We start from the raw sequence: 17,517 nt of genomic DNA, 5'->3' as shown, positions 1-17,517 counted from the left end.
TGGTTCCCAGTAAGGTGCATGCAGTAAATGTTTGGCCTTGGGGTGGTAATCCTTGTACTATTTGTTAGCTGCTCTGTACATATTCAAACTTCGGAAAATGCAACTCACAGCTAGAAAAGAATGATATTGAGAAAAATGTCCCCATTTGAGTTTAAAAAATGGGGGAAAATCCACTAATTAAAAACAAAAACTTACATATAAGTCCAATCCTTGAAAAAACTCCACAGAAGCCCCTCTTTTTCTGTGATTAAACACATAACCATCCTTTAAGACCTAGCTAAATGTCATTCTGCTGTGAATCCTTTCCCCATTTTCTGAGATGGGGTGTCCCTTTTTTTCTCCCATTTCCTCTACTTAAAATAATAGCTAACATTTTATTGGGCATTTTAATGTATTCAGCCCCTTGGTTGGTGCACACAGTTAAATGCTTGGCTACCAACTGAAAGGTTGGAGGTTCAAATCCATGCAGAATTGCCTGAAAAGAAAGGGCTGGTAGTCTACTTCCTAAGGGTCACAGCCACTGAAAACCTCATGGAGCACAGTTTTACTCTGACACACGTGGGTTTGCCATGAGTTGGAATCAATTTGATGGCAAAAAAATTTTTTTTTTCCAGTAGTGTATTGAACATATTGTAAGTCCTTCACTTATTTTATCTCCTTATAACAACCCTACGAGATGGCTATCATTATCCCCATTTTACAGAGAAACAAACTGATGCACTGTGAGATTAAGCAACTAGTCAGACTGACATTCCATTGTGAAAAAGTCACAGAGCCAGACCGCAAACCTCAGAAGTCTGACTCCAGAGCTGGATCCTTGAACCACAAAGCTATCTGCCTCCCTTGTCACATTGATTCAATTGTCTTTCACCCCTCTTCTGACCGTTTCTAAATCACTCATTTAAAATATTAAGGGTGTCCTGCCAGCTGGGTGCTCTTTCAGTGGTGGGGACATCCTGGTGACCAAAACTCCCTGCTGGTAAGATGCCTCTAGTCTAAGCAAAGGCTGGAGGGAAAAGTCTTTCAGAAAGTGGTAACAGCACAAATAAGGGCCTGAAAGTCAGAGAGAGAGCACAATCTTTTCCAGGACAGCCCTGTGGCTGGAGTGTAGAGTTCCCTGACCGGGAGGAAAAGTGAGCGATAAGTCAGCGCCCAGACCGTGAAGGTTCTCCCAAGCTTGTAAGGAGTTTGGGCTTAATTTTATTGTGAAGGTAATGGAAGCCACTAAAAGGTTTTAAGGAAATGTAGAAAATGTTGATTTAAACTATAGCCATTTATATATTTACTATATTATACTATTGCTATGGAAACCCTAGTGGTGCAGTGGGTAAGTGCTACGGCTGCTAATCAAAGGGTCGGCAGTTTGAATCCACCAGGCACTCCTTGGAAACTCTGTGGGGCATTTCCACTCTGTCCTATAGGGTCGCCGTGAGTCGGAATTGACTCGATGGCACTGGGTTTGGTTTTTTTTTTGGTTTTTACTATTGCTGTATGATATTCACTTCACAGAATAGTGACTTTAAAGAAACTAACCAGCCAGGATCTTTGTGCCCAGAAATTCTCATTCAAGAAGTTTTTAAAAAATAACAATGAAAGACATTGGGGAAAAGAAACGGATAAAACTTAACACTTTATTATTATTATTTTTATCTTAGAAGGAATTCACCAAAGGCTTCATATTATGCTATGGCATCTTTAATTATAAAAATAAGCAAATAAAATAACTTGCATCTGTCATTACCATGATATGTTTCATAACCTTTATATGCACATGGAGCTTAAAAATGTAATTTAACAATAAATAATGACATATACCAGATATGCTCACTGTTTATTCCAGTACTCAGCCAAAAAACCTAAATATCATTTAAATTATAAATACACAATGCAAATATAATGGCACAAACATGTCTAAAGTGCAACCAAATCACAATAGAAGAATCATGCAAACTGGTCTAGGTCAGCCCCCAAATCACTCTGTGCAGAAAACATAAGAGGAAGCTTTGGAAGTTCAAGGGGGAGTTAGAGGGAGAAGGGTAGGAAAAAGAGAAGCAAAAAACTAGCAACATTGTGAGAACTGCTTCTTTCCATATGTGTAGATATATGTATTGTAGATACATATATAAATATCATTGTGAGAAATAGGGGGAGGGTACCACGATTTGAAGAAGTCTCAGCAAAGAAGAGAATCCACTGGACTGAAGTAAGAGAGACTTTTGCTAGGAATATTCATGAACTAATTATCGCATTGGGGTCCTGGCTTAGTGGGTTTACGAAATGGACACAACACACAAACTTCAATAGCTTTTCTGGTTCAGAGAAGTCAGCCTTGCCTGGGAGTGGAGGGTAGGGTTGAGGAGGGAGAGAATCAACTTAGAATATGGTCTACCTGATTTTCAAGAGGCTAAGGCAGTGTCCATATATTTGGGGACCTGGGGGTGGGACAGTTCTGAGTATAAAAATGCCCTTAACAATCTGATGTCAGCACGCTTAGAGGCTGTGTGGGAACAAAGGCAGCCACATCCGTGCTGCTGCTGCTGGGTCTGCTGCAATTGCTCTTGGTCCTTGAGCAGCACGTTACTGGTTTTAAAGGCTTTATGGTAAAGTAGTATTGCTTTTTCATTTTTCTGGAGATGTGCCCTCCCTCCTCCCACCAGGATCCTTATCACTAGATTTGGTCAAATCTTGAGTTTAGCCTAGTGAGAGTCAAGCACCAATAGTTTCTATCTAAGCGAGTTTGGAGTGGCCCCTACAGTCATACCCCTCCTCCCTCTTCCTCTCTCAACATTGACCTTTGGTGGGTAGTGACACTCATAAGGGACTGTTGGGTTCAAGGACAGTGACCCTGAGAAACTACTGTTGTTCATAGATAGGTTACTCATTTGGCTTTGGTGGCCGCCATCTTGTAAACATCACGGCAGAAATGATCAAACCACCAGCTCTATTTTTCCCTCTTTCTGGTTTTTGCAATCCTACAGAGATGGCCCAGCTGCCAGGACTACTTTGGCAGGCAGAGTGCTACAGGACAAAAATACAAGAGGAGTCTATTAAGGCTGGACAGCCCAGGATTATTTATACCCCCTCAGCCCCAAGTCCCCCATACTAAAGACCCAAAGGCTGATTGACTCATTCCTGATTGACTTAAAGGGAAGCTTCCCACCCTGTCGTCATTTTCTCAGTGTACAGGGTGCTGATAAAAGGTGGCAAATTAAGAACTGCCACTTTCCACGGTATAGGCCTTATCACACTGTAAGTGGTTCAAGCCCAAAGGGATGCTCTTTTTGGTTCACATAATTCCCAGTTGGATGTGTCAAAATGTTTCAGGATAGGTCTAAGTCAAGAGTAGCCTCTGGGTTGAGGTGGGCTGGGAGATTAACATCTTACCTGGGGTCCTTCAGATAAACCTGTTGGTTTTTCCTATTCATACAGGCCCATCTTAAGTTTTGATGTTGAGTAAAACTACCTCTACCCCCTTAGTTATAAAAAAGGCCACAAGGAGCATTTATGTGGATATCTGGAAGTGAGATAGTTATTCCATTCCCAGAAAAAGAAAAATAAAGCTAAGTTACAAAACTAAATCTATATGCAATAAAGTTATTATATACTGCTTTGTTTAAGCAGAGTCCTCTGGAATTTATGTACAGTACATTAGTTTTCAGCTATTTATATTCCACAGTTAGACCTTAAGATTCTCTGGTTTTAAGACAATTGTTAAAGATACTTTTAAAGCTCTGAGCAGTTACAGTACATAAAGATGTTAGCTTTTTGTTTTTCACTAGATGCAAGAAGATGCAGGCTCAAAGTCTGGTTGGAGAGCCAGGCTTGAGCAATTTGGTAAATGTGTTGGAAAGGAAATTAGACATTGGAGGATCAAGACCATAAGACACTAGCTCATTAGAGATCAAGAATTCAAACATGACATTCATATTCGTCCATGGCCAGCACAGATTCATAACACGAATTCCATTTAACATCTTTATGAGCTTTTAAGACATGCATTTAAATTAAGTTGTTTCTTATCAGCTAACACTACTGGGGCAACCATTCTAAAGGGCTCCACATCTTCAGATTACAATTACTTGGGAATTACATGAATGTTTTGAGTTTGAGGGTAGTTTGAGGGCAACTGGGGAAGGACGTGGTAAAGGAAGGTGATTAGAGAGGAGAGGCAGGAAGATCACATGTATTCTGTTTGTGGGAATGCTGCCATTGCAGAATGTTGGGGTATTGATTACAGAAGCCTAGTTTCATGCAATTTTCTTTAAGGGGGATAGAAAATAGGAACTACTTTAAAAAATCAAACCAGGCACAGTACACTTAAAGTTGGTGTATTAACATCCCTAAAACGATACTGGTTTGGTGAGGTTGTGAACACCTCTCCCTGGTTATGCACTCTCGTGGGAGGTGCGCTTTATGTGGGAGGGAGCGGTCCCCTCACCTCGGAGGTTCCTGAGGAGGACTTTTAGCTTCTGCGGCTCGTTGGTGCGCCTCCTGTTGAAGTCAGCTCGTGGGTGTAGTTGGGCACAGTGGTCTGTCTGCAGAATATGGAAGAGGCTGGCCATGTTGGGCCCGATTTTCTCCATCAGGCTGTCTCTGATTGTGCTGACTGTGTCTTCATCACATTCCAATAGGCTTCGGACAAGTCTGTTATAGTATCTGCATTGGGAAAGAGGGCAGTGCTATCATCATTCAGTGAGAGCAAGGCAAGACCCCAGGCTCCAGCTAAGACTCATCCCAAATGGCCAGACCATGAAAAGAGAACTAGTTCATCAGCTAAAGGTGGCTTTTTGCTCCTAAGCCTTACCCAGCGTCTTCTTAGTTTGAGTGCATATGCTCCCGAATTTATAATACAATGCAATGTCTTTCATGTTTAGAGCTCAGGAGACTTAGATCATAACTTTGCCTAGTAGGCTGATTGCATTGTCTAAAATTTTTAGAAGCATAGACTCATGGAGCTAGGTGGGGCCACAGAGATCAGTTAGTGACTAGTTCAACTCTCTCATTTTACAGAGAAGCAGCTAAGGTGGGAGAGCTGAAGTGACTTGTCCAAGGTTATAAGATGGGTTAGTAGTAGAAACAAGACTTAGTCACATATAATGAGATGATTCCAACACTCGGCACTCATATTAATAATCATTGCACATGAATTTGAGTTATTTTGATGCCTTTTTGCAATATTCCTTAATCTCGGTTGTGTGTGTGTGGGCGTAGGTGCATATGAGTGCCTATTCTGACCATACTTCCCTTTTAAAAGGATGGCTTCTGTCTTCTATGCCTCATGCATTTTTCTACTAAATCTAATTTCCATATCATATGCTTAGCCAGCCTTGATGAATGCTGTTGACTGACCACATTTTCGGTCTCCCTCCAAAGGTATAGTATAGTCAGAAGGCCAAAGTGCCAGGCAATAAAGATAATTAAATTAAAATACTGGTGATCTTTAAGGGTTCTTCAGTAACCCAATGAAGCCTTCTCCTACCGCTCTAGCTTTTGCTGGTCTTTTCCTTTCTTGAACTTCTTAGGAACACCATACAGATTAGCATGTGATGGCTTGTAATGGTTTTGTTGTCTTAATTAGACTGGAAACTCCTTGAAGGTAATTTGGGAGGAAAAAAAAAGTAATCTGTGTCCTTATTTCTATACCCTCATAGTACACTGCTGTAGTGCTATATTACCCCCTCACTTTAGGTTTCTTGGTTTATTTTGTGGCCACTGAGGATATGGATTTTTAAAAATATAATTCTCTCCAGTAAGTCATGATTCCTTGTGCCTACCTACCTATCCATTGCCGTTGAGTTGATTCCGGCTCATAGCGACCCTGTAAGACAGAGTAGAACTGCCCCATAGGGTTTCCAAGGAGTGCCTGGAGAATTCGAACTGCTGAACTTTTCATTAGCAGTCATATTTCTTAACCACCACACCACCAGGGTTTCCACGATTCCCTGTAGGTATGGTAAATCTATGAGCCCAGGTGGCGCTGTGGTTAAGTTAAGCGCTTGGCTACTAAGTGAAAGGTTGGCTGTTTGAGCCCACGAGCTGTTCTACAGGGGACAGATGTGGCAGTCTGCTTCCATAAAGATTAAAAAACAAAAAACCAAACCCATTGCCATCAAGTTGATTCTGAACTCAGAGGAACCCTATAGGACAGAGGAAAACTGCCCCATAGAATTTCTAAGGCTGTAATCTTTACAGAGGAGCCCTGGGCACAGTGGTTAAGAGCTATGGCTGCTAACCAAAAGGCTGGCAGTTCCAATTCACTAGTCGGTCCTTGGTAACCCTATGGGGCAGTTGTGCTCTGTCCTTTAGGGTCGCTATGAGTCGGAATCGACTTGATGGCAATGGCTTTGGTTCTTTTTTTTTTTTTTTTTTAAATCTTTACAGAAGCAGACTGCCACATCTTTCTCCTGTGGAGCAGTTGATGGGTTCCAACCACCCACCTTTTGGTTAGCAGCCAAGTGCTTAACCACTGCACCACCAGGGCTCCCTGTAAAGATTACAGCCTTAGAAACTTTATGGGGCAGTTCTAGTCTGCCATTATGGGGTCCCTGTGTGTTGGAATTAACTCAGTGTCGATGGGTTACAGGTATGGTAAGTTTTAGGAGTCCCTGGACTAACCAAAAAGTCGGCAGTTTGAACCCATCCAGAGTTGCCTCAGAAGAAAAGCCTGGCAGTTTGCTTCCAAAAGGTCATAGCCTTGAAAACCCTATGGAGCCATGTTACTCTGCACATACGGGGTCTCCATGAGTCAGAATGGACTCGACAGCTATTTTTTTTTTTTCCTGGTAAATTTTACAAAAAACCTTGTATTTGATATAAGCTAACTTCATCTTTGGTGCAATTTCTTTAAGCATTCCAAACAGTGAAGCTAGGTGTCATGGCTCAGAAAAGATCACACTGTCTAATATTTATAGCATAAAAGTTGTCTGTGCTGTTCTTTGGGAAGACAGTTCAGGTATTTTCCAGTTTGGGTTGGGATACTTTTGCTCCATTTTGAGGTGGCAGTTGTCAAAGTCCATTAGCCCCGTGTTCACTAATAAGAGACCCTCTGATGACGATGACCTGCAGTATTTATATGGAGACCCTTTGCTCAGAGGAGTCTGAGGACCTCTCAGACCACAGGATCTTCTGTGAAAAGAAACCTGTTTATTTTTAACTCACCTTACAGAGCACAGGATCAAACATCTTTCCAGAATAACTTAACCCTCAAAAGAAGTCCTTTCAAGGATGTACAGTAAATCGAGTAGAACGTAGGTAATGAAGCAAAACGGTCACCCTTCTGTGGGTGAGCAGAACAAAGGTGGGGATAGAAAGACAAGTTCTGTGTCTGGCTTGCGGACAGATCCTGGCTATACCCCTTCCTCAAGGGAGGATTATATCCAGCTGTTGCTAAATTTGGGATTCTCTGGCACAGAAGAATGTTTTCCAACCTTTGGAATTATAAAGCACATGAGCCAAAGCAGAGCTCCCTTGTATGGGGAAATGGGGAGAAAGCTGGTTGTGGAAAACTTGAGAATAAACTATACCAACAGCTACAGACACCTACACGCCTACATAGTTCTCCAGGCATCCCCCTAGTCCTGGGTTCTGCTAGAACCTGGGTTCTCTGGGTCTCTGTGTCTGTTTTAGAGGGTGAATAGATCATAGCGGATAAGGCTTCTGATGGTCCGTTTATACTCCAATAAGGACTTTATGACTTAGAATTTAACCCTGCTACTTCTAAAAGTACTATTCACTTCATGTGAGCCCTCCAATGGACTGGAAAACGAGGTCCTTCCTCAGATATCAACACTGAAAGCACTTGTCTGGATGAGGAAGTCTAATTCCATTAAGGAAACTAAGCTTCTGTGGCTAACCTTGCCTCTTAAGGCTGGAAGCTTCCCTCTGGCCCCACTTCGTTTAAGGGTCTGTTCTCTTTATCTAGTGCTCCTACCTTTCTAACTGCTCTCTCTGTTGGCCCACCTATGACACCTGATCCTGTGGTATTTTTTTGATGATGACTCATGCCAGCCTGACTGCTCTTAGTGACCTCCCACAACCACCCTTACCTGCTTCCCTCATTGAGCTTTGTTAAGCTCAGTGGTCAGGCTCGGAGAGTTCCTGGGAATAGGAAAAGAGTCTGTGGCTCCACTAATAAAAAAAAAAAAAAAATAGCTCCTCCAAAGTTGGAAAACTTGTCTTGTTGCCTTTAGGTCAACACATTTTGCTAGAGGGAGCAATCAGTTAATTCCATGCATCTCCACGAAGGGCTGGGATATGGCATTTACCTCTGGGATTGTGTTGGTCAGTGAGGAAGACCTTTCCTGTAAATCACTGAGATGGATTACTTAAGGAATTGTGTCTCCAGAAAAGGTTGATTTAACAAGTGTCACATATTATTGAGCACTTTTTGTGCCAAGTCCTGTTGTTACTATAGTAATTGGTAAGGCATACTTTCTCTTTTAGGGAGAGAATGAAAATGAATTTAATTGTTGATCACCATGGTGCACATATATTCAATTGTGCTCAGTAATCTATTTTTGGATTGTGGATGTTTCCTGCAGGTTTTGTTGGCTGCCATTTTTAAGTAGAAATCAAATATCTTGGCTCAAGGCCATGTGAGTTTTAGACCTAAGGCCATCGTTCGCTAGCTGTGTGACCTTCAGCAGATCACTACCACTCTCTGGGCCTCCATCCTTTAATTAGTAAAACCAGGTAGCTAGTCTGAATAACCTCTTTGGTGATCTCCGGCTATGAAATTCTGTGTTTCTAGGGATGTTTCTTATGGGGGCTTGGGAGGTGTGCCGCAAAGCCTGGGTGGGCTGTGTTCCGATCACCCAGCCTAGAAGGACTTTTCTGGGCTTGTTTCTTTCTTCCCACTTTGAAAATTCCACCACTGATTTCTTTTTTTTTTTTTTTTTCTTGGTAAATAATAAGATCAGATATTTTCCATAGCTACTGTTTCAGCCATGCTTACCCAAATACACACATACTGCTTAGGAACGTTCTGTGTGAGGGTTTATAAATAGTCCTTTGTTTCCCTTGATCAATATTATTCTTCTGTTTCCTGTTCCCTATCCATGCCCTAGAGAGTTGGAAGCTTTGTCAGTTTTCCCACCCTGGATCTGGACTGGTGGAATTGCTTCCCAATCCTCACACTTCCCTACCTGTCCGATCAGTTGTATTGCTTCCATCATGGTTGACAGTATAGTTTGCAAATTCAGCCAGGGGGACACTCAGCCATCCTTTCTCTTCTAGATGCATTTTTCCCATGGAAAACTTCCCTGTGCTGGCTCCTAGTCCAGTCACAGGCTTTGGATTCTCCCAGCCCCAAATCTCATGTTAGATAAGTCACAGGAAGGTGGAATGAACCTGTAACTACTTCCTTTCACAATTCGGTGCCAATTGGCACCAGCTTAGCGTGTGTCTATGGTGGGACAGAGGCTGGGAAAGCAGGATGTTTCGGGAGAGTGAGGAGCCTAAATAGAGCAAGTCAAGCCCAGCGTGGAACCGGAAATCTCTACAGTCCTAAACAGGAATAATATTAGCCAGTTGAAGTGAAATAATTGGAGAAAGGTAAGAGCTGAGTGGAAGATTTTGGTCTTCAAGTGCCGGCCATTTTTTTTTTTTTTTGGTTGTTGTTCACCAACCTTTCCTAGTAAGTGTGAGTCCCCTAAGATGAAAAAGAGAACTAACGAGACTTTCTTTGTGACCATTTTCTAAAGATAGTGAAAATAAGACACCCATTAAAAGGAATAATGGCCTGGTTAAAACTCCTTTTACTTGTCTTTTCTTAGATAACCTGGAGTCACCAGTCTGGAAACTGTATCATCCATCCTTCTATCCTATCTATAAGACCTCTCCTTTCCTAATGGAAGATACTACTTCAGTTGAAATATGGAGATCAGTGTTGCCTCAAAATTAGTTACATGTTATATTATAGATCATGAATTGTCACAGGATTCTTAAAGATCTAAACTTGGAATGATGGCCTTGCTAACCACACTCCCACCCCGCATACAAACACATACTTAGCCCCTAGCTCCTATCTGACTAAAAGAGTTATTTCCTTTCCTTATGACGAAGGGAGTCTACAATGATTTGCCAGTTTTTTTTTTTTTTTTTTCCCCCAGATGCAACAAGAATCTTCTTGGATAATTTTAAAACCAAGGTCGATCTAAAGAGACAGGTCATTTAAAAGATTAGTGGATTTGGTTTTCCTGCTCTGAGCATATAAGTTAGATCTCCACAATAGAGCCACTTCCAAGGACCGAAGAGCACTGAACTGCAGTTAGGGGTAGTTAAGGGTGAATCAGAAGCTTTACAAAGATTTTTATGTGAGGGGCCTTAATCTTTCCCTAAGGAGGAGTTACTTTGCTGTCTTCTAGCTATGTACATGCCTAAGTCACCTATAAGCCTCAGAAGGACTTGGCTGTTGACACTATTTAAAGGAGGGTGGCAGCATTTGCCAAGGAATAATCAGATAAATCAGTGATAACTCTTAGACACTCAGAGTAACATGCATAGGACTGGTCTTTGTAAATATGTGCTTATTGACTAGAGAGTCAAAAGATCATAAACTTTTAGGATTGGGAGTCAAGTTTTAGGCTGTGGAGCATCACAGTAGGCTTCACGATAGCTAAACTTGACCAGCCCGCACTGTCTCTGCCACACCTTTACCCTAGCCCCATCAGCATCTCTCTTAACTTGATCACAGATGGGAAAGCCTTGTTCCGCTGAGGATTTTTCCAGCCATGTACCTGGGGGAGGATGTCAGTCCTCATCCATCAGGAGCATCATGTGTTATCCCGGCTGGTAAAGAGCGTAAACTTGGGGCCCAGAAGGCATGATGCTCAGGTAGTACTAGTTCAGTGGCTTTTAGTCGTATTAGAATCCTAAGATGAGAATGTGTGGACTGTGATTTGGGCAGCCACCAGAATATCATTTCAGAAAATCTTGGAATAGAGGAATGGAATGACTGGAATAGAGTGGAAGGGAACATGGAATCATCTTTCACTTTCTGCACAGGAAATCTGAATCCCAGGGAATTGAGATGATTTGTTCTAAACCAGTCAGCGATATACCTGAGTAGGCTAAGGACTCATACAAAACAGGTGCAGATTTAGAAGTCTGCATTATGACATTTTGACCAGAATTTTTATAATGGTCAATTATGCTGCTACATAGTCATGATTTCAGCCAAATTTGATGTTTCAAAAGCTTGTTACCAGAAACTTCACAATTCCCTTCAAGCTTGCAGCAAGAAACAGGCAATGAAAATGTGCCCAGTGATGCTGCAGATGAAGCTTTTTGTTAGATGCATGGGAAGACTTTTCCTATCACAGTGGGAAAAAAATCCAGGCTGCCTAGGCTGTCACAACCAATCACAAACATATTTTTTCCTGCACAAGCTGGAAGACTGCAAACTAAAATAAGAGGGTGACTGTGGTAATTTTACCTCCCTTCTCTGCCTGGCTCCTCTAGCCAACTCTCCCACCCTTCCAATTACAAAAACATGGACTCATTTTGTACCTGTTGGAAAAGTGATTGGGAAGCTGAACGACTTCAGTGATGGCTTCGGGGTTCCTCTTGGCTATGCTGCACACATTCAGCTTGCTGTAGCACTCCTCTTGCACCTCAGCAATCATCCTCTGGAAAGTGGAGCACCTCCGAATGGCGAGGAAGACCTTGGAGGTAACCCCATTGGCGATGCACTTTAAGCTCTCTTTGACAAATGCTTTTCCCTGCCAAGGAGGGGGCATAGGAAGAAAAGCTTTAGCTTGACCTGACAAAAGAGAATGGGGCATACAATATGGAGAACCTAAGGAGCCCCGATGGCACAGTGGTTAAAAGCTTGGCTGCTAACCAAACGTTGGCAGTCTGAATCCACCAGCCATGCCTTGGAAACTCTATGGGGCAGTTCTACTCTGTGCTATAGAGACTCTATGAGTTGGAATCGACCCAATGGCGTAAGTTTTTTGGTTTTGGAAGGGCGCTTGCCTTCGCACTGTACCATGGCATTTGCATGTCCTTGTAACGAGAAAGCTGTGCTGTGACTGAGGATAAAAAAAAATGTCCCTACTCCTTTAGGCTACTGTGAAAATTGAGCTACACAGAAATGAAATGAGATCAGGAAAAAAAAAAAAAAAAAGAAAAAAAGAAGAGAGAGAGAGAGAGAGATGAACCTAACTCAACCACCCTGTAACTAAAAATAGCCACAATATGGTTTTGTCTTCTTGGGATTGCGTCTTTGATAATTCAAGGTGTAAGCTAGTATGCTGATCACACAGTAAGAAGAACTTTGTTGGAAGAACATTTTATTTCCTCCTGAAGGGGAAAAGATTTTTTGCTCATCACTGTTCCCCTTATAAGACTGCTTCTGTTACAGCATTACAGATCATGTGTTAGAGTGACTGGGAAAGTGTCTTATACAGAACTTAATTCCTGGACAAGGTGTGTGTGTGTGTGCACATGCTGAGAAGTGGGGAGACTGAGAAACAGAGCTCGTTGCTTACAAGACTGGTTCATAAGAACAATAGCCTAGCACACTGTTAAAGACAAGCAGCAAGCAGGAGCAGGGGTCAAGGTCTTATTACCTGAGTGTCAAATTTAGCAGCGCTGTACAAGAAGGATTTACAGATGTCGTACATCCCATCTGTGTCACAGGTGGAGTTTTCCAGGCATGCAAAAGCCCCACAGCCAACCTGCAGAGCACTGTTGAGGCAGCGAACCACTTCAGCTGGAAGAGACAAATCCATCCAATCTAGGTCAGATAGGGCGATTCAGTGGGGTCAGGTGGGTGCAGAGGCAAAACGCAGGGACAAGGAGTCAGAAGAACTTATCCTAGAAGTCCATGGTGGGGTCAGTAGATGGGTTTACTCAAAATGGAGCATGAGAGTGAGAAGAAAGGGGCCAGGCAGGCCCCTTTGGCTTATAAGAACCAGAGCAACATGAAGGAGAGGGAATGAGTCTTTCTCTGAGACACATTTCCTTAGTCTCACCATTTTAGTGGCTGGAGAAGTAAGATGGGAGTTCATGGAATGCACAGTGGCTTTTAAGCAGCTCTTTATAGAACCAGTTTATAGAACCAGAGGTCATCCCTTGAAGCTTGAAAGCATGGGAAAGCTGAAGGCAAGGCACCCTGTAACAAGGTTACAAGGCAAGGTGGGAGGGCCAGGAATCCATCTGGCTTCCAAAAACTCACTCCAGAGCAAGGAGGAGAAATTTTAGTCTAAATAGTGGAGAAGGATTTGCCAGGAGTCCACTTGGAGACTCTTCTGATTTAGGGCATTTAACTTACCTTCATATTGGCAGAAAAAAATCTGATCGGCTCATGTTTCACCCTAACCCCCCACCACAGGACAATGCTTAGAGATATGTATAATCTCTCATATTAAAAGCCCTCCCCCGCTTTTTAAAGAGAAACACAGGTGTGGAATAAAAAGGCTGAGGCACCCCTTGTGCAAGACTGGAAGAAAACCGCAAAGAACTTGCATGAGGCTTTCTACATTCTGGATCAGATCTCCCATAAAAGTAATTTCTCTCCTACAGAAGGGGGGTGTTCTGGCAGGCAGCTCGGCAAGAAGTGATCTGCAGCCTTCATACCATAGGGTTCTCCTCTGAGATCAAAAGCAGGGTTCAGTTAGGCTTCCCCACCCCCTCCCACCACCCGCAGCCTCTGGGATGTTACAAGTCATTTCCCTAATTATATATTTCCACGGGTTCAAATTATAACTTTGCTTTAAGCAGTTTTAATATGCATTAGGGCTGCTATTGTTTTAGGCAAGCTCAAATTGTGAATCACTATAGCAACTAAGTACAAAAGGAAGTGAAGCAAATGCCCTCCTCTCGCCGGGGACCTGTGCTCTTCCAAGGGAGCATCGGCTGCAGCATTTTGACACCTGCCATCCCGTCTTTGCTGACAGTTGGGGCAGAGAGGGCAGTAATAGAAGAGGAGCGAGTGGGGCAAGAGAAGTCGAAAGGCGGAGGTGTCAATGCATCTTCCTAATGGCTCTTTCCCTTTAGAGGCCAAGATGGTACACAATGAACTGCTCCAGGAGTCAGGACTTAAGGGAGACCTTTCCCGGGGAGAAACAGCTGCTGCATTTCACAAATAACTCTTTTTCAAGGGGCTCTCTGGCCATGGGCAGCACCAGTGATTGAATGGAGCCTGGGAGCCGGGAGTGAGAGAAGGAGCAGTGGTGGGGGTGGGATGTGTAGAGTTTTCTCTGAATCCACCCTGGATTTGTCAGACTTGAGGGCTATGGTTGGGTAAATCAGTCTGCAGAGGGAGCTTTTCTGTGTGTCCCCAAGCGAGGCAGGGATGTCAAGTTATAGGATCTTAAGGGTAAGAGGAACATCATCATACAAGCTGTGTCTCACCTTAAGACCAGCTTCTGCAAAGTATAGAGAGCGCTTTGAAGCATGCCAACATTCAAGCCTTTCCCCACCCCCTCCCCCCCAAGAGGGTACGTGCCAGATTTCAGGCAATCAGGCTAGGCTTATGCAATGAAATACCCTCAGCAGAGCGCCCAGCTTCTTCGTTAGTTGCATGCAATTTATTAAACAAAGGAGCTCCACTTCCTAAGGCTATTGGATTACACTGGCAGTTTATTGCCATCAGGCATGAAGCACATTTATTATCAACATCAGCCGTCACAGACACAGTTGCAAAAGCGAGAGGCAAATGAGGACAGCTCTTTGGGGGAGAAACCGGTCCTGGGTTTGTGGCTTACCTGAGTTCTGAGCTGCCACCCGGGATTTCCTGGGGCTCACAGAGTCATTCTGCTCCGTCTCATGGGTTGCAGAAGCACTGATCACCAGCACCAGGAGCACTGCTGAGTTTTGGAGCATTCTCTGAGAAGTTTTCGCTAAGTTGTTGGGTTTTTTTTTTTTTTTTTTTTCCTCCCCCCCTTTCCTCGCTCCCTCTCCCGGCTTGAGTGAAGATGTGGATCTGGATACACTGAAGGCTTAGGTGAGGATTTGATGAGGGTTTTTTTGTTGCTGCTCCTGCTGACGCTTCTGCTGCTGTTACTGCTGCTGCTGCAGTCGCTGCTTCTTGCACCTCTGGCTTTTGCAAACTGGGGGCCCAAGAGCTGCACCCAGGGATTTTATAGCCGTTCTTATCGGTCCTCTGGATCAGGGACCAATCAGGTCCCTCAGCTGGTCTGACTAGCCAATAGGAGGGCACACTCATTCAGCTGGGGCTTTTGACTTCTTAGAAATATTTTCCAGCAAATTAAAAGTACCTGCTGGCAACGTTTTATGTGTGCGTGAATGTGTGTGCATAGACGTGTGAAAAAGCTACTTTTATGGAATTAGGGATAAACGTTGTATTGATCAAACCAAAGGAAAATCGTATGAGAATCTCTCCAAGGGGCTTTTTCAAATACGTCCATCGTTTTTTATGAGCTGGTTGGGGGGAAATGGGTGGCATGGGCGAGATGGGAAGGGATCAACTCTTTGGATTCTAATTGAAGGTAACTGCAGCAGTTTGACTCTAATTTTAACAGCATGCTTTCTGTGTTGTAAACTACATACTCAGTACCTCCCTATTTTCTCTGCATGTTTGTATCCTCAGGTCTATAATGTATTTTTGTTGTATGTGGGCGTACTGAGTTCTCACTCACATATATAAGCCCTGGAGAGGACATGTATATGACCCTGCTAGACTGAGAGATGGCAGCTCTGAGCTGTGGCCCCAGTTCTCATATTCGTTAACTCTATGACCCTGGTCAAATCCTTTTACCTTGCTATACGGCTGCTTTCCAATCTATAAAATGCTAAAGTTGGACCCCAGCATTTCTTATACTTCTAAAACCGTGTGATTATTCAGCAACGCAAATTAACTTTGACTCCATTTCTTCAGTCACCGGCAGAATTGCAAACCCTAGAAGTGTTAGCTACCATAAGTACACAAAGGCACACTTACACACACCACACTTAACAGGGAGACATCATGAATGCCTGAAAATTAATAAACTGTGTATTTAAGCCCAGCAACTTCATAATCACGTTGAAACAATAAGCTGGCCAAAGCAAGACTAAACCTGCTGGGTAAACCAGTTCATTTCTTGGGGGGAAGGGACAGGCTGGGCTGGGAAGAAGGGGTAGGAAAAGACCAGAATGTGTAAGAGAGAAGACTGATAAGCTCTAGACTTAATGGGAAAATTACAATGGAATCAGAAATTGTGCCTAGTATAGAAGCTCATATTTCTTACAAGCAGGCTGTAATCATCACTGAGGCTTGTCCCTAACTTGTAAAGACGACTAAAAAGCCAAGAGAGGTCTTCTTAGGGTATAAATGTGGTCACTGAAGGCTAGGGTAAGATGGAGGGATTAAGGAATAAATCCTTTTAAAATTTTCAGGAGGTAGATGAGAAAGGGCCATTGGTGATTGATACAGACAGGGGCACGATGATCTTGCAAAGAAGCAGAGCCAGGAGCTTCCATTTAAATCCTAAAGTCTTCACACAAAAGTTGCGGGAAGAGTGCCAACTCTATTAACTGGAAACCAAACCAATAATCAGCTCTGGATGTGTGGAGGGAGTGGGTTTGCTGGTTGATTATAGCACCCCTTGCAAAAAAGAGGTTCTTTGTTTACTTATTTATGAATTTTTATTGTGGTCAATACATAGGTAACAAAACATTTGCCATTTCAACAATCCAAAAAAGGTTGTTTAGGAAACATGGATGTTTATTCTACTCGAAAAAGGAACAGAAGGAATAAAGGATACAGGAAATATCTAAAGTAAGAGAAAAAAAAGCCGGGGATTTTCAGATTTTCATCATAATGAATACATTTCAACTTAGGTGGACTGAACAATATTAGTATTTCTCGAGTATCTGTTTATGGCTTCTTCTGGGCTGGATGCTAAAAGGTGAGTTGGGGAGGGTAAAAGGCAAGACATGTAGAAAAAGGAAAAGTGGTGATTCTTGTCCTAGAGGAGCTTGTAGTTAAGTTGGCAAATTGGCCAACCTCATTCACACTTCTTTAAGGTTGCAGATGTCAGGACGTTGTATGGTAAGACCTGGGAATGGTCAACATTGGCTAGAGACGGGGGGGGGGGGGGGGGGGGAGTCTTCGTGGAAGGATCCTTAAAGAAGTACTAGGGGGGAAAGGATGTGAGCCACTGTTATTGCTTTTTAAGAATTTAGGAAAAAGCTACAATATTTCATGTTTTAAAAAGTTTTTGTTCTGGAAAGCTCAGAGGTGTTTTATTGCCTTTGGCAGGAATGGTAGACATATGGCAATAAAATATAGCAGTTCAGTGTTCTCTTTCAGAAGGGGAAGAAGAGGACAGATGCATATTCTCCCTGAAGATCTTGATTTGTATTCCTTAGCATCCTCTATCTCTGTAGCCATTATTCCATTGTTAAAGCCTGCGCCATTTTTTTCTCTTGTTACATTTTGCTTCTGTTGGTCTACTGGCTTTGTAGGGGTATGCCTCTCAGCAGACACATTGGTTTGCCAATTCTCTGGTGCTTCCACTGGAACATGATGTCCTACAAGTATCAGGATGTATTTTGTGTTTTTTCTGG

General features: G+C 42.9%; 1 protein-coding gene across 1 annotated transcript; it reads right to left on the bottom strand.

Annotated features, from left to right (window-relative positions):
• Positions 1–1,480: 1,480 nt before the first annotated feature.
• Positions 1,481–15,041, bottom strand: STC1 (stanniocalcin 1). The gene is made up of 4 exons (XM_003412471.4): positions 14,712–15,041; positions 12,573–12,715; positions 11,509–11,720; positions 1,481–4,656 (listed from the first exon to the last, which is right to left on the bottom strand). The coding sequence occupies exons 1-4, from the start codon at positions 14,827–14,829 to the stop codon at positions 4,386–4,388; spliced, it is 744 nt and encodes a 247-aa protein (XP_003412519.1). The 5' UTR covers positions 14,830–15,041; the 3' UTR covers positions 1,481–4,385.
• Between the last annotated feature and the right edge of the window lie 2,476 nt (positions 15,042–17,517).

This window comes from Loxodonta africana, chromosome 19 (assembly GCF_030014295.1).
Source record: "Loxodonta africana isolate mLoxAfr1 chromosome 19, mLoxAfr1.hap2, whole genome shotgun sequence".
Taxonomy (NCBI): Eukaryota; Metazoa; Chordata; class Mammalia; order Proboscidea; family Elephantidae; genus Loxodonta; species Loxodonta africana.
The sequence above is the reverse complement of the archived record's forward strand: the minus strand, read 5'-3'. Positions and strand labels throughout refer to the sequence as shown.